Raw genomic sequence first — 25,899 nt, 5'->3', positions numbered from 1 at the left:
TAAAAGTCCCTGTCTGAACAGTGAGCGCTCAAGCTGGTCGAGGGAACAGAGGGGAAAATCCCGCAGTGAAATTTTCCCCATGCTTCCCCAAAGTGTTGTCAACTTTTCAAATTTCAAAGCCCGGCTGAGGCTGTGTTCTCCCCGCGAAGATCAGCAGTTTGCTCTTTCCACCGCTTGGACCAAAGATGGTGCAGAGGGGATACGGCACCGGGATGCTCCCGTGGGAAGGGTTTCCTCCTCCCCTTGACTTCCCCCTGCAGAAATGAGAAATTTGGTTCCCTGTTTGAAATCTGAAAACCCATCAGCCAGCTGCGAAAACCGCTCCTGTCCCTAATCCTAGGCTCCTAAGAGAAACATGAAACTAAGCAACCCATAACTGAACTCGGTCCTTGGGAATCCCAAGCTACAACGTCTTGTGTGACAGCATCCCAGCAGTGCCGCTTCCCCCTCCCTCCCAACCCCGGGGGCTCTGCGGCCCCTCCCGAGGCAGCGCGGTGGCATCGGCTGCCCCGTGCCGGGGATCACGCCGCGCTCAGGAGGTGAAGTAGGAGTTCTGCATGGAGTAGAGGTGGTCGATGGGGTTCCCCACTCGCGCCTGGAGTGGCCCCGCGTCCGCCGTAGCAAGGAAGCAGTCGCCCAGGTTGCTCAGTGAGGTATCATCGCTATCCAAGTCGTGGAAGAGGGGTTCGGCACCTTTGGAAGCAGAGAAAGAGTAAAAGGGATTCAGAGCCCGCTTGGACAGTGCCAGGTACCCTCAGCTTTTGCAGCGTAAGGATTTCAGGGAGAGGGGGCTGCTGCCTTCCCAGAAATCGCTGCACCCCCCAAGCATGCCCCCTGCCACACAGCCCCCCCAGCACAGACCAGCATCCCTTCGAAGGAGAGAAGGCAACGGGCAAACCCCGGAGCCCTACCGTAGGGGTGCATGTGGTCTCCGGGCATCTGCGGCGGGGTGAGCCCTTGCCGGAAGGGGTCAGAGCCGTAGACGCTTTGCTCCATGCCCAGCAGCTGCTGGGGTGGGGGCAGAGCCGTGTAGGGGTTCAGCATACCCTCCAGCCCCGCGCTGCTGCCGCTGTTAGTCTGGGCTGGAAGATAACAGCAAGCTGTCAGCACACTCGGGCTGCTGGTTTTCGGGGGGCTCAGCTCCCTTGGGAAGTCCGGAGAGGGCTGGGAAGCAGGCAGACCCTGAGCGCGGGGAGGGCTGGGTGCGAGGGGTGTACCTGAGCTCAGGTGCTGTGTGTTTTGCTGATCCTGCTGCTGCTGCTGCTGCCTCCTGGCGAGCTTCTTCATCTGGGTGAGAAGAAGGGGAAGAAAACGGGGTGAAATCATCCTCCAGCCGGAGTGAGGAGGGAGAGGAGCCCCGGCACTGGCCACTGGCAGGGGGCTACCCCTTGTACCCACCTTTGCTCGCTGGTTCTGGAACCAGACCTGCACCACGCGGACGCTCAGCCCCGTCTCAGCCGCCAGCGTCTCCCGCACCTTGGAGAGAGGAATGACAGTGGTGCCTCAGCCCCCTCAGCTTTTCTGGAGGACTTTAGGAGGGGACAGAGCAGCCGGGGCAAGTCCTTGTCCGGCATCCAGGACTTCCCCAGGGCTGGAGGCAGCTGAGCATGGGCCCTTCTCCCCATACCTTCCTGCAGGGCTTGGAGGAGACCTCAAATGATGCCTTGAATGCCCTCCGCTGCTGCGTAGTCAGGATTGTCCGGGGTCTCTTGGGCCGCTTGTGATCCTTCCCGTCCTCGGCCCCCTTCCCCGAGCCTTGGCCCAGTTTGCAGATGCTGTCCTCATCATCACTTTTACCTAAGGGGTGGAAAAAAGAGCAGGTCCTTTACAGAAAACAGGCAGCGCACATCGTTTTCCAGCATTCGGGACATGGTTTAGCAGGCATGGTGGTGTTGGGTCGAGCATTGGACTTGAAGATCTTAGAGGTCTTTTCCAACCTTAATGATTCTATGATTACATGATTCTATATCAAAAATAATCTGGGGGACTTCCACCAAGCTAGTGTTGGCGGGGGTCTTCTTGTGAGGAGCTGAGGTTTGGGGCTGGCTCCCAGCTCAGAGACGGGGGAGAGGGGGAGAGCTGCTGTGGCTCATAGTTTGGGGTCACTCAGCCAGAAGATGTGCTTTTTGGTTCTTCTATTCCCCAACAGTCTGAGCAGCTGCAATGTGAAACCCTGGGATGCCTGTTTTTCCCTCCATCAGACCCAAATCCCTGCTTGCTCCACAGAGGTTTCCTGCCAGCCCACAGCTGGGGACACGTCCGGACAGAGACACACAGGTCGCATCCACACGAGGGGACAGCAGCCATGGAGGATAGCTGTGCCCCTGAGACCAGGCGTCTGGTCTCTCTGCCCCGACAGCCCAGGATGGGGGAGCTCGGGGCGCAGGGTGAGCAGAGATGCTCAGAGAGGGCAATGTGTTGGCCAAGACCTCACAAACCCCTCCTGATTTGCCCTGCCATGGAGATCAACTCCATTTAGAGCACAGACCTTTAATCACGAATATAAGGGGCATCTTTTCGCCTATATTTCCCCCCTTCTGTGGAGTTTCATATCTCCCTGGCCAGAAGCCCAGGCTGCTTCAAGCTTCACCCCTCGGGTACTCGCTGCAACGTGCGGCTCCGTTGCGTTCCTCAGGCTCTGGTGTGTATCTCCGTGCTGCTCTCCACCCCTCGGGGCCGCAGGGTCTTTGGGCAGGAGCTGCTCTGAGAAAGCAGGCAGCGCTGCCCTGCCTCTGACCAGCCCTCCTCGTTTACCGTATCACCCCTGTGTCCATGACCTCGCTTGCGTGGGAGGGCTGTAATGCAGGCTTGACCGCGCAGGCCCTTCCCTCTCATGAGCCGTAAATCACTTACAGCCTTTTCCAGAAAGCTCCTCCGCCGTCCGTTTGGGAATCGATAACGGACCTGAGGTGCTGGTTCGATGCAGACGCAGGCTGCGAGGCTGTGCTTGGCCCGAGTCCCGTCCCAGGGCTGCCGTGTCTCCGGGAGATGGGGATGCACCAGCGGGTTTTGAGCATTGCCCGGAGTTCATGGCTAAAGCAGGTCAGGTCGTACCCCATGGCAAGAGTTAATCATGGATCACACACATCAGAAAAGTGTAAATCCAGCGTCAGCCCAGCTGGGAAAGATGGGAGCAGATCTCCGAGGTGAGCGGAGGCAGTGATCCCAGCAGAAGAGCAAGGATGCTCTCAGGTACCAGCTACCCTTCCCTCTGTGCTGCTGGGGTCTCTCCTGGGCTCACCAGCCGATACAGAGACCTTACCCTGTGGCAAGAGCTGGGACAGCTGGGACACAGAGAGATGTCCACACTGGTGCTCCTAAAACCAGCCCGGAGCTGGGTGCTGGCCCCCGGGAGCCAGCACCACCTTGCTGATGCCACTCACCCGCAGCACGTCCATAGCCTGCCAACAGCAGCAATGGCAACGGGAAAGACAAACTTCTTGCATGCCCCAGTGCGAGGGAAGCAGTAATGCAGTGAGTCTGAGAGCCCCAGCACTGGGGACCCAAGGGTGTGGAGTCTCTGATGGCTAATGGGGCTGAGCAGCGGCTGCCGCTGCCGCTTTTTCAGTGTCAGCACAAGCAGGGTCTCTGCTCCACCGAGCTGCCTGCTTTCCTGAAACCTGAAGGAGTTTAATTTTGATGGAAGGGTAAAGATTTTTTTACAAATATTGGGAGGAGGCATGTCAACCAATGGAGACATTTTGGTGCCTTAACATGAGGTAAACACCCCAGTACCCCCCAGTCCGGAAGGGGCAGAGCCCGGCAGTGGGGAGCCAGAGGCTCATGGACTCCGTCAGGCAAATGATGCTCAAAACCCATGCGAAGGGGGAAAACCCACTCGGAGCAGCCCCCCCGAGCCCCCCCCCCCCCCCAACACCTGCTCCCCAAATCCCTCCCAGTGTCAAAGGCAAAGAAGGAAAAGTGAAGCCGGATTTGGCAGGGTATTACTTTTAATTAACTCTCCCTTTCAAGCCTTTCCCCACCAAGGAGCAGGGAGAAATTAATGAGTGTCTGGGGCTGCCCCTGACGTCACCCGGGAAGGGGCCGGGGCGATGGATATTGTGCGGCGTGCCCTCGGTCCGACCCGCCGAGCCCGCATCCCGCCGCTGGGGCCGGGACATTCCTCACTCGGGAGGATTTAGGGAGAGGAGAAATGTTAGGACGCTTTTAATTGGAAAGCGGGGTCCTCTTTCAGAGGGGCTTGTTTACTTAGGCTGGGCGGCGGAGGCTCGGGGGAGGCAGTAATTGAAGCGAGGGTTTGGGAGATTACAGACAACATATGGCTCGCTTTTTATCTGCGCTTTCTCATAAAGTGGCCTTTGGTGCGCGGCTGCTGGGGGGAGGGAGGGTAGGGGGCTTCAAAGCAGCGAGGGGGGGACAAGGAGGAGGCTGGACACACACAACCTACGCTGCCGGTGAAGGGCATCCAGGACCGGTGCCGGAGCGGGGACAACCCTCTGTGTCCCACAGCATGGTGGTGGGGTACCCGGGGGGGATGCGGCAGGAGGGGGCAAAGCCACACCAAGCGGAGTGTCCGCTTGGGACATGTACCTGGGCTGGTCCCCACCGTGCCACCGTCCCCAGAGCCACGTGCCATCCCCGAGGCAAACCGGTGGTGGCCAGCAAAACCAGGCAGGGTTGGCAGTGGGGCTAAGCTATGGGGTCTGCAGGGAGACGGGAAGGGCCGGGACCCCCCAGCCAGGGGCTGCCAGGGGATGCCGAGGGCTTGGGGTTGGGTTTCCAACTAGCCAAGGGGTTGTCGTGCCCTTTTGATCCTGCACTGGCCCCTCACATCCCGCAGGTCTCAGCTGGAGTTTCCACCCAAATAAGTGTTTCCCCTGGAGGTTTTTGCTAGCTGAAGCTCTCGGTTTGGCCGGAGCCCCTGGCAGCGGGGCTGGACCACGGGCAGATGAGTCGCTGGGGAGGAAAAGCTCCCCAGCCTTTCCCAAACTGCCCTTTTCCCCCACTAGGAAGAAACCCAAACCGCTGTGGCCAATTCACTTATTTTCCTGCATGACATCTCCTCATTGGTTCCTATTTTAACTGAAAAACTTTGCACATCCCAGAAGGAAAAAAAATATAAATTCTTCAATCAATTAAGGACTTTCTCAGGGTCAAAGCAAAAGCCAGCGCCAGCGTGCTGGATTCTGCTGCTTTCCTGCCTCTCCAGCTCCTCCAGCGTTGGACCACCACTCACCGGCTCCCTGCAACCACCTCCTCCCATGGCCTCACTCTTTAATTTTTAAATACCATCAGCATTATTTAGCATTTAATAATGCTATTGTTATAGCCATTATATAGCATATATATATTATATAGCATAATAATGCTATTATTTGGCATTATTAAAGAGAAACACAGGCTTTGGGCAATTTTTACTCCATCCCCACCGAAACCACCCCTGTCCCCCACGCACCTTCCCCCAGCCGCAGCATCGCCTGTGCCTGGCAGCGAGGGCTGACCTTTGCCGTGTCTGCGGCCTGCCCCGCTTCACACCTCGCCAACCCCCTCCTAAACAGGCTTGTAAGGCTGATTTCTATTTTTATTTCTTTTTAATTCAGAGCTTTGTTCTAGCAGGCGAAAGACGGTCTCCCGCCAGCTTGCTGGCAGCCCTTTCCAGAGCACGGCTTTTTGAAGGTAAATCCTTCCCTCCGCAAAGCAGATTTTCCCCTGATGCTGGTATTTAAGAGGAGCCGAGCGACCCAGGCACACGGCGTGGGGCCACGCAGCCTTGCGAGGGGCGAAGCTCTGTGGGGACAGCGTTAACACCAGGATTTCCGCTAGCAGATCATTTCCACCCTCCCAGCTCCCATTGCTGGGTTTTCTTAGTAAATTTGTCTCCCTGGGAAACGTTCAGATTTGCCTTGCACTGACTGTAGATACGTATTTTAATGCTGATCTGATGCTCTGGGCAACCTAACCCCCGGCAGTGACGCCCTGGCTGGAGGAGGATGCCAAACCCCTGCACACCTCCAGCTGCGGTGCCACCTCTCCTGCAGCCCCCCTTGGCTCTGTGGCGTCCCCACAGTGTCACCATGCCGGGTCTGCAGTCTGGCTCTGGCCATCAACCACCTGGGAAGCCACTGGGGACACAAGATTTGCAGGCTCCTTGCCTCCAGCTCATGTCTTAGCCCCGTGCCTCAGTTTCCCCTTGGTATTAAAAAGGGTGGCCACAGCAGAAGGAGCTCGCTTCGTGCACTCAGCTTTTCCAGAGTCCCAGGCGAGGATGGTGGGGCACAGGGGAGGGACACAGAAGGTTTAGCCCAAGGTAGTCAGTGGGATGCTCAGGACCATGACTTTTTTTTTTTTAGGAAGAAAACTCTCATTTACAGTGTATTTGTACCAGGGGCAGCTCCTTCGTTTCCCCAGGCGAGGAGGTGGGAGATGTCACCTTGGGCCAGCACAGCTCTCCCCCCGCCCCCGGGGAGGCTGTACGCCCCTCGGGATGGGGTGCTGGTGCTCTGCACAGGCCAGGAGCACAAACACTTACAGAAACGAGCCTAAGGAGGTGGGGATGGTCCCCAGAGCATCCTTCAGCCCTCTGCTGCTGAGGTCCCCACTCGTGCCCTTGCCACCAAGGTGGGAGAGGCTCTGGCTGGAGGATGCAATGGTGCTTACAGAGCTTTTCCATTCGGACCACGGGGCTGAGGTTCAGGGCAGCAAGCCCAAACCTCACCTCCAGACCCCACCACGCTCACAAGGGCCTAGGAGCAAGACCAGCCAGGGAGACGCCGGGCGCGGGCGGCCCCTTACCAGAATCCGACAGAGCCGGGCTCACCAAGCTCAGCAGCTCCCGCTCCTTCTCGTAGTCGCCCTTACAGAGGAGCTGCCCCTCCTTCAGCACAAACTCGTCGCCCTTCTGCAGGCGCCGCTCGCAGACGCAGCAGCAGAAGCAGCGCAGGTGGTAGACGCTCTTCTGGGCGCGCATCACCAGCTCGCTGGGCGCGATGGCCTCCAGGCACCCGGCGCACTTCACCGCGAAGAGCCTGGGGGAGCAAGAGGAGACCCCGTGTTGGGGACCAGGGATGGGGAGATGGGCATGGGAGCAGGATCACCATGTCACCCCGCTGGTGCTTTGATCACGTTGAGGGGCTGGGCACAACGGTGCTGGCACCCCGGAGGGACTCAGCACGTGCTGCAAGCTTGCCCTGTGCCAGGGGAGGATGCTGCCTTTGGGTCAGCTTCGGCATTTTTGATTGACCTGTTATCAGGTGCTCACCACGAATGCCATCAAAGGACAAAGCAGTCCTTGACAGGACAAGGAGTAACGGTTTTAGACTAAGGGAACGTAGATTTAGACTGTATATAAGGAAGAAATTTTCTACAATAAGGGTGGTGAAACACTGGAACGGGTTGCCCAGAGAGGCAGTGGAGGCCCCATCCCTGGAAACACTCAAGGCCAGGTTGGATGAGGCTCTGAGCAACCCAGTGTAGTTGAAGATGTCCCTGCTTATGGCAGGGGGATTGGGCTAGATGACCTCTAAAGGCCTCTTCCAACCCAAAGCATTCTATGATTCTATGATTCTACTGTCAAGCAAAACGGTACTTCCTAAAACAAAACACACCTGAGCTGACAGTTAACACAGACCTCAATGTGCGGATACTCCAGGTTAAAATCAAACAGGTGTCAAACCCAACAGTCCAGTTACCACCACCACAAGACACAGGACACACCACTTCTACAAGAGCTTTACCAGCCAACCCCACGTGTCCACCTGCCTCCAGCTCATGCCTAGATGTAAGGAGATGCTGGAGATGGCAATGGGGCCACAAGCTCATCCGTGCCTCTCAAACAGCATCCGCAGAAAGTTTCTGCGCTGTTGGTCACCCACAAACCACCCCATCCCTCTGGCCTGGGTCACTGGAACCGCCCCGTTCCTGCTTACAAACACATCAGGAATGTCCAACACATTACAAAAATCTCCATGGCAGCGAATGTGGGGTTAAGGCTGGTGACAGACTGAAGATTTGACGTGTCAAAAGGAAAAGAAAAAGCTCAGCTTGTTTTATGACATTGACGTGACAGTGTTTGAGGCATCCTTAATTGTACAGTTCCCAGGTTTCAACACACTGTCTTTATACTTAAAAGCCAATAATAATAATGGCAGCAATAACAGTTAGGTTGAAACAGAGCTTTTTTTTCTCTGACTTTAAATGTCCTTACCAAGTAGCATGATCAATGATTTACAGTTGGGGAAATGAGGTGAGGAGAGTGGAGGTGGCAGCATCAGTGTTGGTTTGAGAGGACTTGGAGGCACATGGAGCTAAGCCCTGGGCTGGATGTTTGAAGTGAATGTTTCCCCCAGTAGACATGTCTGAAGGTACCAAACCAGAACCTCTCCACCACCCCCAGCTATCTGTGTTTTTGGCTTGGGCCCCACAAACTAAAAAATCACTGTTTATCCAGCCTCACCCTAAATATCTGTGGGAACTGGACATTATTATCTTGATGACTTTGGCCCAGAAAGACAAGTCAGAAGTCAGCACACATCCTGCAGAGGTTATCTCTGAGCATCGCCTGTGTCCCAGCCCAGGGATACCCCAGGGACCCGCACGAGGAGCGCTGCATCCAGCCCTCCACCAGCCCCAGATAGCTCCCACCTCCGTGGTCCCCATCCCCATGCGTCAGCTCCGGGGGGGACCTGGGGGGCCGGGGGGCTGCAGGCCTGGGGAGTGGAAGAGCAGCCCTGCAGCCACCAGCGGGCTTTCAATCCTGCTTTTCTTCTGGCTACCACATAGGAAATGAAGTCCTGAGTCAGCCCCATTCCAACCAGGAGAGGAACAGATGTATGCAAAGCCCTTGCAGCAAAACCATCAGAAAATGGGAAGAAAACTTTAGAAGTTTCTGTGATGAGCTTGATAGGCCAAAAAACAAGGAGACAGGGGGGGAAAGCAAGGCATGCACGTGTCTTCGTGCCCCAGAGATAGCTCCCAAGGCACCCGTAACGCCAGAGCTGCAGCCGAACGACAGCTCCCCAGCAGCGAAGGGGCACACATCTTGCTGCAGCCCATGCTCAGCCTCTGCTCCCGCGAAATCCCAGCCAGGCTTCATTTCACCTTTTTATTTCACCGCTTCGGTTGCCCAACAGCCAATAAACAAGACGGTCAGCTGTGCAAACCGCTGGAGGGGAACGGGCAGGCTCCCCCGCGCAGGCAGCGAGCCTGGCAGAGTCAGTGGCAGCCGGTCACATCTGCGCCCGTCTCAGCAGGGACCAGCGCTTGCCCGTGTGAAGCCAGTGAGCCCGGGCAAGGCAGCGCGTCCCGCCGATGTGAGGAGGGCAGAAGTGTGTGGGAGCAGGGGAGAACGCCTGCCTCCTGGCACCGACGGGCAGGGTTGGTCGTGGAGCATCGCCCCGCACCCTGGCTGGTGAGCATCAAGCTCCGGAGCTGCCTGCCAGATGTGTGCACAGCTGGTGGGGTGCCAGGGCACACTACCATCCGCCAGCGGTGCCCCACAGCCTTTGGGGCTGGGTGCTGGGGGCTCGAAGGGTTGGGAAGGGGGGATCCCAAATGGACCCCGCTTTGTTGGCATCGACTCCCTCCCACCTTGGGCTCATCCCCCGGATGCTTCACTCTGGCGCATGAGCTATGCCCATGTGCTCCCAGGTCTTCCCAAAACAGCGGCGCGAGCATGAGGATGGGGTTCATTGCTCTCCCCACGCCAGCCAAATCCTGGGCACGCTCGGCAAATTGCAACATCCCCCAAGAACCAGGAAAAGGGTGTTACAAAGCTGGTATAAAACACTTCTGTTGCGACAGAAAGTGGAAAATTATCAGATAAAAGGTGGAAGTTAGGGAGTTTCTAATTCCAGATAATGCCATTGGTAAATTTTAGTTTTGTAGATTCAACCTTAACTTGAATTAGGCTTACATACACCTGTCTTTCTTGAAGGTATCTGTATTTTCAACATCTCTACGACTGCCCTGGGAGGAGAGAGATGTCTATTCCTTTGAAAGCATCCCTTCTGAAGGGTCATTTTTAATTGCTCTGAGAAACATAGGCTTGTGTTAAGTTCTGTAGTCATTTCATCTTTCATTATGCCCCTTTTATGTCAAAGCAGAAGCAGTTTGTATTCATCCGGTAACGCATTCTCATCCTGTTTCAATGAAGTTTAAGCCCTACCTGTTGGGATTACTAACTGCTCCCAGTAATAAAATACTGATAAGTTATTACGTTGGTGCTGTCTAATCTTCATGAACGAATGTGACCAAAATCTCTATTTCTAGGGCACTGATTTGAGAGCCATCAATCCTCGCCTATGAGGCACGGCAGCACCAACCGAGCGACGGGTGTTTCTAACCCCAAAGTGCGTTGCAAAATAGGAAGGTGTGAGATTTAGGTAAACGGTTGCCTAATATTAGACATTAAAGCCATACTAAGGTTGCGGAATAAATGACTTCATTTCCAAACTGCTGAGTCCCCAACAGCTCCTGCTGAGGGATGCCGGAGGGACGGGACCTCTCTCACTGCCCAGTGCAGGGCCCTCCCATCCCTGGGCAACGTGAGATGCAGAGAAATCCCCATAAAACCTCCTCCACAGCATGAAACCATAAAGAGCCCCTTATAACCCCACAGTAAATCCAGACTGTAGGCACTAAAAGGTCACGGACATAAAAACTGCAATTTACCTCAGGTAGTAATGGGGAGACAGCAAAGGGCATCACCGATGCCCCAGGTCCCTACAGCCCTGGTCCAGCCCTGGCCAGTACCAGCTCCTCTACGGGAACTGGGTGGGATGAGCATGCTTGGATAACCCCACACATGGATAACCCCACGCACGGATGTTCCCGCTCAGGAATAACCCCACGCAGGGATAGCCTCACACAGGATAACTCCAGCATGGATAATCCCTGCATGCATAACCCCACCAAAATACCCCTGGCCAGCCTGGAACGTGGCTGAAGGGAAATTTTCTTCCAGCACCAGATCTAGCAATTAATTTAACCTTTTCGCCTGAGCAAGACACACCGGCCTGGATCCAGAGATGTTTTCATCCACTCCTGGAATCTCCAGTTCTGCGCCCAGCTCCCTCCTGCTGCAAGCAGCAGGCTGCAGAGCAAACGCCACTTTTTCTCCCCTCTCCACCTCTTTGCCCTGCAGCTGCAAAGGGGACTTTGAAATCACATTTCTCTACAGGAGGCTGCACAGAAGAGAAAAGGGATGGGCTCTGCCCAGGGACTGCAACAGGTTTTAAACCAGGAAAAAATTAGCCACCCCTAAATTGCAACCAAAGCACCTTCATTTCTGCCATCCGAGGGATGCCGCAGGCTTTCGTTCTCAGTAGATTTTTTTTTTGCCCTCTACAACATGGGCTTCAAAGGGTAAATCGGTGCTGGCTGGCAGCCTTCGGGTTTGTTGAGCCGTGCCCAAATCTGGCAGGCGCAGGGGCAGGGCACGGTGCGGGCTGACCCTCAGCACTGTGATGCTGGGTGGAAACCCAGCCTGCCACGGGCAGCTCAGTAAAGCCTCAACGAAGCACTGACAGAGAATATTTGTAAACAGAATAAGCAAAGCTCAAGTTAGGAAGAACTGGAACAAAAACATGGCGACGCAAGCAATTTTTATCACAACATATGACCTTTCGTTTCTGATCTTAGAAACCTTCCTTTTTCTGTATTGATTAATCCGCATTGAAATATTCTTTAAAAAATTCAGGTCCCTTTTGAAACGACAGTCTGCAGTTTTGAAACAGAAAGGTGGTGGTGGTGGGTTCCAAGAAAATCTTGAAACCAAATATTTTGCCGTTTCCCAAAGTGCAACGTTTCAGCTGGAAGACCCCCAAGCGAGCTAGCCGGCATTACAGACATCCCCCCCGCTCCCCTGGGACACAACCCCACATCTCCACGCAGTTCCTCTTCCTCGAGAAAGCCATCCCAGACCTCTACTTTGGGGTCTCCCCTCCGTGCAGCTTCGCTGAGACCTAGAAATTTCGACACGAGGCCGAAGCCGCCTCTGGGGCAGCGCATCCCGTCCCTGGGGCACGGACAGAGGGGGAGCGCGCAGGCAGCCCCCGTTTCCCATCGGAGCCGCCACCCCCTCTTTCTCCCTTTATTTCGAGGTGACAGGCTGAAAGGGGCCGTGATTGACAGGCGCTTCCCGGCTGCTGTCTGTCTGCGTGCACAGCATACAAACGCGGCCCTCCGGAGCCTCACCGGCATGGGGCGGCGGGTCAGGGATGCCGATATTAAATACTGATGGACAAATATTAAACGCCTCATGGAGGCTTCGTTCGGGCGGCGGGTGAGGCGAGGCAGCTCTGCCGAGCTGGGGGAGGGATGCTTTCCTCCCTGCCCGCACCAGCCTGGCCCAGGAATGCGGTGAGAGGGGCAGGGGCAGCCCCCGAGTGACCCTGCGGGCTCCTGGCCGAGGGCTGGAGTGGGCACCGTTGGCACCGGTCCCTGCGAAGCCGTGCAGGCAGATGCATCCACAGGGATGCTGGATTTTCCAGTGTCTCGGCGCTGAGATCTGAACAATTCAACTCCTGCTCTCACTGTGGCCCAGGAGGAGATGGAGCAGACCCCGACCAAGCCATTGGAGGTGCAGGGAGCTCCAGCCCGGCCATGCTCACAGCCATCCCCAACCGACGGCTCTCCGGAGAGCAAAGCCGTGACCCCAGCATGGGGACAAGCTGATGGCCGTGCATGGGAGAGAGAGGAGGCTGGCAGCGGGCGCTGGCGACGAGCCGCAGGGCTCCATGGGGAGCGAGGACGTCGGATTGAGTTGTCTTGGCACCGGGTTAACTTCTCACTCACTGTCACCCGTTGGAAGGGGGGATGGCAGGGCCAGGTCCTCGATGGGCTGGTAGTGGAAAAATGCCAGTCGCTGTCAACCCTGCACCCATGGCTTGGGAACGAGTCGCTGTCCTGCTGCCGCTGGGCTCACATCACCCTGTCCCCCTCTTCAGCCCCTGTGGGGTGAAAGGACGAGGGCATGGACTGTGGCCTGGCAGGAAAGGGGATGGATGCATCCCCCTGCGAGGGCATCCCCTGGCCGCAGGCATGGCGGGACCACACGGACCCTCGGCCCCAAGCCCTGGAGAGCTCACCAGTGGGACGGAGGAGGGATGTTTTCCCCGGGGCTGTTCTCCTGACCCTTCCCCGGCTCCCGGCTCCCTCCCCCCGAGGCGGACAAGTGTTCACTTTACTGCCTGGCAACGGGGCCAGGGCTAAGCTTGCTAAAATATGAGTGTTTTTTGGCTGGAGTACCAGAAGGCTGCAGTCCTACAGAGAGAAAAAAATTGAGCACTCCATGCCATGGCTCCAGAAAGGGGGAGAATTAGGTTTCACACCGAGCAGGCTGGACCATGGCATTCTTTAGTTAATGCTTAACAAACGCCCAAACAAAAGCGGCCAACTTCGCTGCATGTTTGTAAAATGTATTCTCAGCAGATTCAGGTTTATTGGAGAATTCGCTCGCTTTGCGGCGAGTGGCATTTTCCCTTTTTTTTTTTTTTTAATTTCCCTTCTCCTCCCTCCCCCTCCCCGGCTCAAGCACTTCTCATTCCTGCTGCCTGAATGCGTCTTCTGACGCTTCGAGGGGACATGGCAACCGGGCTGAAAGGGCCTTATTTCATCCCGGGGGCTGATGCAAGCTCGCCTCCACGGCCCCGGGGTGCGAGGTCTCACTGGGGTCCATTCCAACCACTGCCAACAACCGGGGATGGGGATTCCAAGAAGAAAACCACCAGCCTGTTGTAAATCCACCCCTGAGCAGTTGTCTAGTGCCTGTGTTCTCCAAGGAGCCAGGGAACACGAAAGGAGGTGAAGCCTGACAGTCCTGCTTTTCACTTTTCTTCACCGAACCCAGCTCTCTGGGTCCAAACCCGGTGGTCCTTCCCCATCTGGCATCCTGCTCTGCAGCACATCCCAGCCCTGCACACCTCCCGGTCTCGGAGAGCCCATCGCAGCGGTGGCTGCTACCAAGCACAGCTTGAGGTCAAAGGCAGAGCCACTGTCGGGGACAGCCCTGTCCAGGGACCCCAGAGGCTTTGGAGGGGTTAAACAGGGGGGTCCATGCATGGGTGTCCTGCAGCAGCATCGCTAACCTGATGGGAGCACCTAAGTGGCTAAGCAGGTCCCACATCCCCTTCTGGCACCTGGTGCTGTGGCAGAGGACAGCGGTGACAAGGGACACGCTGGGGAGGGGGTGGCAAAGGGGAAAGGGGGGCAGCAGAGGAGAAGCGGCCGGTGCTGGGCTGTTTAACCCTCCCTCCTCTACCACCTGAGCCTTCCCAGGAAAGGGGACCTTCGTCCCTGCCTCCTGGACGACGGCCAAATGTGGTCACTTAACACCCCCCAGACCCTCTAGAGACCACACCGTGACACGCAGGGGCACTGCTAGAATGATAGGGTTAAACAAACAGACAAACGAAGCCTTCCCAGCAAACAGCCGCTGCCAAAACACACTAGCAACCCCTGAGCCGTCTCTACACCCAAGAGAAAGGTCAAGCAAGTGCATGGCTTCTAAGGCTACTTTACGTTGCTCCATTGCTGATCAAGGACATACCAATAAGAATTTCACCAGCAAGGTGCTGTAGGAGCTGATGGCTCTGGGTCCTCTCCAGGCCCTGGAATAGTCTGATAAAAATCCTCTACTGACTTTGGGAGCGGCCAGAAAGTGACCTCCTGGGCAAGGCCAGAAGAAGACGACCAGAATGCTGATTTTGCTCCCTGTTTCCCCAGAGGCTGCTTCTTTTTGTGCCTCCCTCCCCTCCGTAAGAGCGTGTAGCGTTGGCCAGCGAGCCGGCCCCATCACAGCACCGATCGAGCAGCTGGTTTTGGAGGCGGGAGAGACACAGGTCGGAGGGGGAGAGGCACACGCAACGCTGCGTCCAAGCCCAAATGCCATCCCAATGGACACAACCCAAGGATCGACCCCATCCAGCCACGGCACAGCAGTTCTGCATCCCAGCCGATGCATCTCCCACCAAGCTGAATTTCAAGTGGTGACCCCCCCCTCCCCGCCCCGTGCCCCCAAGAAAACAAGGATAATTGAAAAAACACAATATCACTAGTCAAATTTAATATTGAGAGTGAGTGAGCGGGAGCTAGAGGTCAGAATTAATTACACCCCACCATATTTCAGCACGCTACTGCGGCTCCATGTCCTTTCCTTGGGGAGCAGCGCTTCCACGGAGAGGTCGACAGACATTATTAGAAAGGACTGATTTAAACGTACCCCCAGGAGCTTTTCAGCTTGTCTCTTCAGAGCCTTTGTTTGTGCTGAGATTAATGGGGAGGCAAATGATGGAAAAGCAAAGTCACCAGGAGCAAGAGGATGTGCCCCCGCTGCCACCACCCCGATTTGGCCGGCTTTTTAAGCGGGGCAGGAATAGCTGGGAGAGAAAGAAAGGCTGCTCGTGTCATTCATTTTGCAGATAAAACGTGATGATCTTGAAATCTACTTTCTTTTGCTTTCCAAGAAACAGAAATCCTGGCTAAAAAAAACCCCACAGGCTGGTTTACTGACCCCCTTGGGGATTTTACACACCTGCTGGTTTTTCGATGTGCTGTACCACCGTGGGGGAAGGAACAATTTCCATTCTATTCCAGCTTAGGGTACCCCCTCTTGCAAGTCATTATATTTGCCTCAGAATCTTTTGTAACCCTCCCATGATGGAAAACGAATATACAAACAAACCCCAAAATTAAAACCTTTCTATTTCTCATTCAGAATTTCAAAAGGAGGGTTACGAAAAACTAAAGAAAGGATAAGAAAGAGCATTCAGATCAAGCAGAGGAACCTCCTTCCTCTGAGGCAGCCAGCACTCGACCGATCTCAGCCCTGAGCAACCTGATCCAGCATCCAAGCCAACCCTGAGAGTCTGGGAGGAAGATGAAGGGCTGGGGACCTCCAGTCCCTTCCAGCCCCGACACCACGGTGATGCCATAAATTCACCTCCACCTTGTGTCAACAGGTTCAAACAGGGATCGGGCAAATCCAGGCGACCTAGCCTGGTCCCACAGGTCCAACCTCACGCTCAGGACCTCCCAAATCCCCGACTGCCCAGGGCAGGACGGGCTCCTCTGGCTTTTGGGGGGCTTTCCCGGAGCATCACCATCGAGGGCAGTGTGGGTGGACGTGCGTTGGGCCCAGCCTTGACGCTGAGGCTCCCGGTTGCTCTTGAGTCTCCTAGGTTACTATCAAGACCCTTGTTTTCCTTTATTAAACAGAAGATCCATGTTCCCCCCAAGGGCTCTCCAAGCATCCAGGGACAGGGCTGCTGTTTCCCAGGGGTTTAAAATTCACGGGGCATTCATGCCGACGTGCCAACACAACAAACTCTCATTAGGAGGCGGCCAATATCCTGCCGAGCTTCCCGGCGCTCCGGCAGCTATAAAAATCACTCGGCTGTATAAAAGCTAAACAGAGTAAACTAAGTCGGACACAGAGACCAGCTGCTTCGGACCCGCTCGGCAAACAGAGATCTGCGGGAGCGCACCGGGTGCTGCCGGCAGGGAAATATCAGTCTCCCGGCTGGGTTAGTTCTCGCCTTATCTTTTATTTCCATGTGCCCCAGCTCACCCTCGCGTGGGGTTTTGCACAAATATCATCTGTGTGTGTTGTCAAGTTGTCAGGGTGTGTTGTTGAGGGTTTTTTTTTTTCCAATAGCATTTCCACAATGGGAAGCAGCTGTTGCGGTTAACAGGCTGCTCCGGAGCAAAAGCTGCACTGCACCTCGAGATCTCTCCAAAGAGGCATCCTTCATTCATAGCTCCGTGCACTAGAGAGCACTGTAACATGTGTTTCAACGAAGTTTCTTAACTACTCAGCTAAACAAGCGCGCTGGAAATGCCAGAGGAATAAGCTCTGGAATGAATGGAAATATTCATCTAAAAAGACATTAAACTTAAGCTATCTTTTTTTCTCCCCCCCCATCCTCCGTTGAGCTCATGTTGCAGCTCTCTGCTAGCGTGTGCTCTCGAGCTGGGGTTTCGGGAGAAACAAATGCTCGGGGCACGTTTTGCGACCTCGGCGGCACCCGAGACGGGGCTGCGATAACAGATGCTGGCGCGCAGGGGGGTTTCTCACGCCATTGGTGTCCGGGGACGCGTCGGCAGAGGCAGCCCAGCGATGGGCAGGCAGGACGGGCAGCTTGCCACCAGCATCCCAGCAAGCGACCTGCTCCCAGACGACATCTCGGGCGCGGAGAAGTGGAGCTGCTCTGCCTTTCGTGGGTCTGAGCAGGCTCTCCCCATATCTATTGAGCGTCCTAGAGGAGCTCAGTCTCATAATAAACAGGGGCAAAACCTCAGGAAAATGGGATTATCGAGTGTTTAAAATCCACTGGTTCTTTAAACCTTTTTCCTCTTCAGTCTGGGGAAGTTTGGGAGGAAAGTCTACATTTTTAGGCAATACTCTCGAAAATTCAATATTACACTAAATGCAAATCCAAACCTCTTTCTGATTTCTGTGTAGTGACTGCATTTCGAAGTGGCTTCGGTAGCCACAAACACCCCCAAAAAAGGCTCTAATTATGCCAGTAAATGAGGCGCAGTCTCAGATCCTGATGTCAATTAGCCGGGTCAGTATTCGTCACAGGGGGAAGACACTCAGAAGGCTCCAAACTGGCCTCAAGATGTTCAGCGCCAGAGCTGGTTGAGAGTTTTCCCATAAAATCATTTCCCTTCCTTCTAGTTGCTGAATTTTATACATATATACATATATATATACACACACATGCATGAGCAACACACACACACACACGTACATACATTACATGTTTTTTCTCTGAAAAATCTTTGTTTTCCACACTTTTTTCAGTTCAGATGTGAGCCCAAGGGGAGCTCTCTGGTTCAAGGCACTTGGATACCGAAGGGCTGTGCCCAGGGATCCTGAGCAACCAGGAGAAGAGGGACCCACCCCGGCACTCTACTCCTGCTTGGCAAAAGCCCTGGGTGGACCCCATCTCACCACTCCTTACCCAAAAACATTTTTCTAGAGCTTTTTGATCTGAAAAAATATCTTTGGGATTTGTTTTTGGTTTTTTTTTCCCTTAACCATTTTAATTTCCTCACCAAGGCGTGCTAGAATTCCCTTCCAGACACAAAGCATCGACGCTCTGCCCCATGCACCCCTCGCACCCCACAGGACCCACGTCCCTCGGAGCCCTCCCCAGCGTGCTCCCATCACCGGGGCGCTGGAGGAGACTGTGCTGGGATTCAGAAGCAAAGAGCAGAGACCCCTACGAGGGGGGACAAGGCGGCAGGAACAGCACTGTCCCCTGTGCCACCACCGGGCTTGTGCCGCGGTCGCCGTTGCAGGGATGTGGGGCCAGTGCCCAGCTTGCCGGGCTACCTGAGACAGGTCCCAGCGCTGCTGAGGTGCCAGGATGAGCTTTTGATGGATTAGATGGTAAAAGCAAACACGCTTTCCTAGGAAACAGGTTCCTGCCTCTCATCTGCGCGGGGTTATCACAGCGTCGGGGGCAGCAGCCCTTCCCAGCAGCCTCCGGTGGCCGTGGAGGCAGGATATTACTTTGTTGCTTATTCATTTTATTGCTTCTCCTTTCTAAATATTTGCTTGGCAGGGAAAGGATTCCCTTTACACAGTATCTGTTTTTACAGGTCAATTGAATTTCTGGCACTCTCAATCCCTCTTTCCCTCCAATTGCATTTGCAAAACAAATATTGATTGTACCAATTAGCTGCGAACCCCTCACAGAAGATGGCTCAACGCCTTCAGCTGGGAGAAGGCTCTCCTGGCCCCAAAACATGCGCCGGTAGACAGAGCTGGTGGGATGGGAGCCCACGGATCAGCAATGGCAGGGCAGGGCTCTGCAAACTGCCAGCAGGACCCTCTGGAAGACAACAGCAAAAATGATGTTGCTTATCCTTCCAGCTAGCAGGTAACATCTCTGAAGGGTATTAAATTCAAGCTGGGGTGGCCCCTCACACCTGAGACAAGAGTAAACTACCCTATGCCTATTGTTCACTCTGGAACCTAATGATTACAACCAAGGGAGGCTACAAATGCCACCAACAGCAACAACAAATGTCTCCAGGTAGCAGGCTGGGTCCATTAACCCCCGAAGCCACCCATCCCCAGCAGAAACCTAACTTTTTTCACTGAAACACTAAACACACCACCTTGCTGCAGCGGGTGTGGGGTACAATACCCCCTCCCGCTACTCAGGTGTTGGGGATTCCCTTCTAGCTCTGCTTACCCAGCATGCGATAACCAAGTGGCTTTGGGCAGCAGGAGATGGAGACTCTGCTCCTGCCTGCCCCGGCAACACTTTCACTCCTGAAAAGCTGGCAGATGCCATTTTTTAAAGAGTGGACTAGACCCTGACAATAAAAGAGCAAAGGACCATGATGATACCTTCTTGCAAAATCACATCCTTTAAATTGGAACCAAAAAAAGTAAGATTTTACCCCCCCCAAATGTCTTTAGGGTTTGCCTGTATGGTGCTGGGCTTTTCTGAGCTGCCTCACCGAAAGCAATGGGCATGTCCAGCCCAAGCACCACGTCACACTTTTTCACAGTGATTTCACTGCTCTGGGTTTTATTTGCGGTTTGCTTGGGAGGTTTCGTCGAAATCCTCACTGCCACAGGGAGAAAGGAAAGACGTCTCAGTGGAAAAATCAGTCAGCGATAAAAACTTGCTCTGTTTTGCTCTGATGCAGTCAAAAGAACTTTTAAAAGAACAAATGAGATGACTGAATCGCACGGGGGTGCGAGTCACGGTGGGGAACCTTCACCCCGCACACGGAGAGCCACGCCAGCCTTTGGTGGCCCTTACCCATCCCCGTCTGCCACTGGGAGATGCCAGCTCTGGTGTCACTCGATGACACAGCCCCACAGCCACCGGCCAGGCTTTCAGAGCACACTGTTAAATGTGTCCTGCTCGTGTCAAAAGTCACAGCCCAAGGCAAAGGCACAGTGGGGGCAGCGGGGGCTGCTGGATTAGACACTGAGGCGGGAGTCCCCTTCCGCAGCCTGCCAGGGCCGGGACTTGGACGTCCCCGCTGCAGGAGAGATGCTGGGCACGGCTCGTGGCCGGTCCATCCAGGGGAGGACTCCAGGCTGCCAGGGATGCCCAGCCTGGGAAAAGCCTCTTTACCCAGCTGTCAACATCAAAATGACGCTGCAAATCCCAGAAAGCAGAGACAGTCCACAGCCCCTTCAATATCCCCCGCAGCCTAGGGAAGGTGGATTGCCTAGCACAGTCCAGGAGCAGCCCAACGTCCCGGAAAAACGCTTTTATCCCCAAAACGTGGGATTATTTCCCCCCCTCCCATCTCTCTGAATCGCAGCCGGGGGAATTCAGGTTCCCGCTGCCACGCTGGGGTAAAATGAGACAAGAAAACAGAGCAGTCGCCCTCCCATAGCCAGACGCAGGACGCAGGGTCTGGTGCATCCTTATTTTGTCCTGGTTTTGGGTACCCCCTGCAAGCTAAAGCCAGGACGGAGTTGTCGATATACAAGATGTTGACATACAAGATGTCAATATATAAGCCAGTCCCATCCACTGACAGCACGCACTCATCCAGCATCCCAGGGCGGAGGGCGGGAAGCAGATGCCTGGTTAGAGAAAGCAGGGACCAGCCACGAACCGCTCGCGCTCGTCTGCAGCTTGGACGAGCTGTTTGGCTCCGCGTTTTGGGCTCAGGCCCATCTCTCCGGTTTAAAGCAGTTGAACCGAGCCCAAAGGCTCATTAAGTCGGACTGCCTGGAGCTGGTTCCGCCTCCAGGACATTTCATTCCAACGTGAAGTCGATGTTTCTCTTTGCGGCTACAAGGGATTTGGGATGGCCGGGGCAGCGCTGCCGGCTCCTGATATTTCACTTGAAATGGGTGCTGGAGGCCCCATGCCTACAGCCTGGGACTGGGGAAGAATCCCACCTTTTCACTGTTTCCCTGTTCTCTCCTCCCATTTTAAAACGACCTCCCTGGGCTGCATCAGGGATGGGAGCTCTCAGGCCGGCGAGTCCCACGAGCTCAGAAACAAGCCGGCAAAGGCAAAGAGCCCAGTATTTATCCTCAATTCATGTCATACAACATGATGGGAAAACCAAGGTCAGGAGTATTAATTTATTTTGCCAGCCTGTCTCCTGGACATGCAGGGCACAGGCAGCCCGAATCCCCCTCCCTCGCACCAAGCAACACGTGTGTCTATTCCCTCCCAGTGACATCCCTAAGAAGACGTCGCCGTGCCACCTCCAAGCCTTGCTGAACCCTCTGAAGGTCAGTCACCGAAGGTATGTCCACCACATATGGTTATTAGTTCTTCGTGGGTCCGTCCATGTCTCCACTACAGCTGGGTGAACAATTCACAGCGCATAAATTTATCTAGCAGATCTCAGCCCACGTGCTGTTTGCTAACAGTCTGTAGAGAGGCTATATTTTATCCCTTTGGGTTTCTTGGCCAGCTTTCAAGCTCCTGACCCTGATTTATTCACAATCGGTCAAGAGCCACATTTCATCTCCATAGGCCACGTCTGCACAGAGCTATTCAGAGCACGTGGCTCAACGTCCCGCAGCCGCACCAGGGCACCTTGCCGTAAGCCTGTCCCGGTTCTTTGCGGCACCTCCAAGAGGCAATCAAGGCGGGTGGGGGGGGGGTTGTGTTCAAAAATAGGCTCTGCGGGGGCAAACTTTGCCTGACGAGAGCAGCGTGGCCGGAACAAACCGCACCTCTTCTGCGCACGAAGGCGATGAGAGCTCCAGATGCCGGCCAAGGCTGGCTGACCGCCTGTCCTTACCCCGTCTCACCATTTCTTTGCCTACCTCTCTGCCTATTTATAGTCATGGAAGACCTTTGCACAACGCCCGAGCAGCCAGAGGGTTGAGTGTATAGGCGGGATGGCAAATGCCACTCTTCATCTTTCCAAAGTCCTTTTCTTTCTGCCTCCCAAGGGGGCTGTCACAGAGAGCCAGACACACACCCTGCCTTTGCGACCAGACTTTGGGACCAGACAGAAAATGCCTCTCAGAGCTACACCCACCGCTGACCTGGGCCTGGAGGGTTCATAAACCACCCCATAGTGCATCGCAGCGAGTCCTTACTAGTGCAGCAATCGCACTCGCACAGACGTGAGCATTCCTCCGGGAAGCCAAGCCAGATAACACAATCAAGACAATGGGAGAGGTACAGAATTCAGAGCAAAAGAGTGAGGGAAGGATCAGGGTTAGTATCAGCCTTATCTGACATCTTCATTGTCAATTGCAATTAGGGACTAATTAGCATGTTAATAACATTAGCAGGAGATAATAAACTGGAGAAGATGGAACAGAGCAAAACAATCTGAAGGGGACCCTGGAGAGATAAATTAAAAAAAAAATAACAAAGGAAATTCAACTTGGAAAAACACAGCTTCTGCAGTTCTGGGAGAAAAACATCCGGAGGAGATGCTGGCAGGAAGGAGGGAGCAGGGAAGCAGAAAGCAGCTCGGCTCAGCAGCAGCGTGTCGGGCAAGCGAAGGAAGCCAACCCTGCAGACCAGGTCTTGCCCGTGAGCTGCTCGGCGAGCGGGACAGTCTGCAAGGCTTCACCGGGATGGTTGGAGAAGGATCAGCACCGCACACTGGTGATCCACAGGGCATGCTGCTGGGGTGGGGTAGTGTCCACGCTACTAGAGGAGACCCCCTCTCCCAAGCTGTCCATAGAAGTAATTCCTCCTCCTCTCCAGAGCCTCACACCGCCGCCTTCGCACGCTGTGTGCCGTGTATTAAGCACAAAGTGCTGGATACCCCAGCCCTTCAGCCACGCTGAAGCCCCGCCGTGTCTCCTCCATCACACAAGCGCCTGGACCAACTGGTGAAAGCTGCACCGGCGCTGTCTCACGGGACATGGGACGAGGGATGGACCCTGAGGGTGGGACACTTTGGTGGTCCTAGTTCTGGTATCACTGCTAGTCTACACTTAATAATAAGACTGATGGAATTGTTTTCTTGTAAGAAAATCCTGAAATAACTCAAACAACCAAAATGGAGTAAACTGAGAGCCCTTCTTACAGGGATCCTAAGGGACCAGCACCTCCTGGTGCAAACCAGGTGGCTGCAAAACCAGGCTCATGCGGGGAGGATGGTGGGGCTGGAGCTGCTCTCACGCTGCTCCGGGAGCCCCAGGCGAGACAGATGAAACAGCATGAAGCACCTCTTCAGCAGCGATCCTAACCTCGCAGTTACAAAGGCAGAAGGGACTTTGCCCATCCCCGTGATGTACGGGGTGAACAGCAGAGCTCAGAAAGGCTCACCTGATCTCTGCAGCTCTGCTTCGCCAACGGCTCTTTCTGCCAAACAAAAAAACAACAGCCAGCAGGACTGCAAGGAAAGGCTGGGCTCACTAAAATCACCCTTCATCCTGAGACACAACGGCTCCTTAGCCTCTCAGCTGGAGCCCTACACCCCCAAACGCCGGTGCTGCCTGGCTGAGCATCCTTGGGAGTCGCTGTCTCCTCTCCCAGTGCCTCATCATTCAGGCGGACCAAGCAGGACCTGAGTCACTGCCACTTGTCCCCACCACTTGGGGACAAAGAAAGCCATGCCAACTACATCACCGTGACTCCTCCGAATGGCCGCTGTCACCTCTGAAGCACCGCAGCTCTTCCCAGGACCATTTGGAGAGTTTAAAAGTGCACTCGATTCAAGGGAAACCAAGATTTCTAATCTGCCAGGGCCGGTGCTACAGCGTGCGGGAGCTCCGGAGGCTCTGGGCTGTGCAGCCGCCCGGCATGGGGAAGGGGCAGGAGTTTCATCACCCAAGGGGGGATTAAAGCTGTTCCTGATGCGTGAGTATCTGGAGGCAGGCGGGGAGGAGGGGAGATGCTTTCCCGTGATTTGTGGGCTGCTCTCGGGCCGTCCTTGCTGCCAGGTCTTGGGCAATTTGATGACTTTTGTTGCAAACTGGAAGAACAGGAGACATATGTGAAGGAGGAAACTCGCATTCCTCTCGCCTAAGAAATCCCTTCTCACTTTCCCCCAAATCACACATACACCCAACCTCAGCCTCTCCGGGCTGGCTTGGACACCGGCTCCCCTCCCACACCCAGATGACCTACTCGTCCAGAAATGGCCAGGGCCCGCAGCTGGGACGTTATCCTCTCCTCCTTTCCTTCCCTGCCTGCCTCTTGCCTGCACAGCCCTGCTGGCAGCCAGGGCAGGCAGGGGAACCCTTCACCCTTGGGAGAGGTGGAAAATGCCAGATAAAAACAGCCTTTCCCAGCAGCGTCCATGTGAAGGGAACTACAACCCTCCAAAACTCACCCCAGCCCCTCCACAAGCTGCATCCTAAGTACCTTCACACCTCCTCTTCCAGAGATGTCCTTGGTGGCTTGGAAACGCGGATGTTGTATTTTTCTGCCCCTATTTCCCAGAAAAATATCCACACCAGGTGCTTCCTGCCTCTGGGACTGGTGGTCCCCAAAGCCGGGCAGGGATGTGACCCACTGGGCAGCAGTGGTGGACATGGCAATGGACACAGCACACCAGGCCACTGTGCCTTGATTTCAACAGCATGTCCCCTCCCTCAGGTGCCTCCTCTATCCCTGGAAGTCCTCTGCAGGATGCAGAAGTGGGAAAGGACTCGCACAAAGCCCAACCACAGCGGTAATGTCACCCCAGGCCACGAGGCTATGTGTTGGCCGGCAGAAAGCCAAAGCCTGCCTGAGAGCCTGCGCCTGCTGGAGTCTGCTGTGAAAGCCTGTGAGGAAGGTACCCATCAGGAGGAAAACCAACTGAGCACGAACAGAGTCCAAATCGAAGCAACACAGATCCCCTGGTTAGGGAGTCAACCACTGAGCAAGTCTCCCTGCTTACTTCCACAGCGCGTTACCACTGAAACCTAATGATGTCACCTGCCAACCCACTGAACACCTTCTGAGCTGATACCTCTTGGGGTGGTTAAGACAAAGAGTGACCTGCGTGTCACCAGCATGAAAAGGTGCCTCCAAGCTACCTCCTGAGAGGGAGAAAGCAGGAGACTCATTTCTAGAGCACAGTGCAAAGCAGCCTCTCCATCCTTCTGGCCATCACAAAGTACTTCCCACCTTTACCTAAATACGGCCAGAAAGCATCTACAAGGCTGAGTAAAACTCGCCTCCGAAATAAAACCCCCGTTCCCCAGGGTTGGCTGCGCCGCTCTGGGGAGTTCCTCACTGGTGAAAAGGTGAAGCCGAGACCTCGCATGAAAACTGAGGGGAGAAACCCATCAGCGCCGGGTGAAGCAAGACCCTGCAATCCGGCCACGGGGCGTTCGCCTGTGCAATCTCGGCTTTGCAGTGGGTTTGCAGGTCCATTAAACAAAGTGAGACAGAAAATTGGATGCCAGCGCCTGCTCTGTGGAGCGAGAGCCGCCCTGCTCCAAGCCCATCTCGCCAGGGGCTCCTGAATTTCTTTCCGCCCCTTTCTAAAGAAGAGTAAAGACAAAGCCTAAGCTCGGACCCAGATCAAACACAGCCTCACGCGTGCTGGGGAATGACCGGCCCTGGGGTGGTAGGAATGAAGCACAGTCCTCACACGGACCTTTCCGCCCCCGTTTCCACACCCAGCTGGATTTAGGGCTTCTCGGCTGGGGTGGGACCCTTCTGGGCAAGAGGAGAAAAGGCTCCAGGGTGGATCCCGCCGTTTCCTATTCCAGGAAGGTCAGAGCCCCTTTGAACTCTGTCCTTGTGCTGGAGAGAGTGAAATCTGGAGATGCAAAAACACACACCCCAACGCTAATCTAGACTTAACGCCTTCCCTGGTGTCAAGCGCTGTCATCCTGAAAACATCACTGATCCCCGCATGTGCCAGGCAGCCCCACAACAGGCGGAGAAGCCAGATGTGATCTGCTATGCCAACATTAACAGGCAGCTGAATATCAGCCACTAGACTTCATCTTTTAAGCACCGGTGCGTTGCCCCAGGCAGCCAGCACGACTGTTATTAGGGCTCGAGGCAGCCTGACCGCTGACTG

General features: G+C 55.0%; 1 protein-coding gene across 1 annotated transcript in view; it reads right to left on the bottom strand.

Annotated features, from left to right (window-relative positions):
• Positions 1–455: 455 nt before the first annotated feature.
• LMX1A (LIM homeobox transcription factor 1 alpha) overlaps positions 456–25,899 on the bottom strand; it is a 43,389-nt gene continuing 17,945 nt past the window's right edge. Inside the window, exons 3-8 of the mRNA XM_075424141.1 lie at positions 6,754–6,986; positions 1,628–1,797; positions 1,399–1,476; positions 1,218–1,287; positions 912–1,082; positions 456–693 (exon numbers count right to left, since the gene is read on the bottom strand). Of these exons, the coding sequence (XP_075280256.1) occupies positions 533–693; positions 912–1,082; positions 1,218–1,287; positions 1,399–1,476; positions 1,628–1,797; positions 6,754–6,986 (883 nt within the window). The 3' untranslated portion in view covers positions 456–532. The remainder of the gene's footprint in view (positions 694–911; positions 1,083–1,217; positions 1,288–1,398; positions 1,477–1,627; positions 1,798–6,753; positions 6,987–25,899) is intronic.

Source organism: Opisthocomus hoazin, chromosome 6, assembly GCF_030867145.1.
Source record: "Opisthocomus hoazin isolate bOpiHoa1 chromosome 6, bOpiHoa1.hap1, whole genome shotgun sequence".
Lineage (NCBI taxonomy): Eukaryota > Metazoa > Chordata > Aves > Opisthocomiformes > Opisthocomidae > Opisthocomus > Opisthocomus hoazin.
The sequence above is the reverse complement of the archived record's forward strand: the minus strand, read 5'-3'. Positions and strand labels throughout refer to the sequence as shown.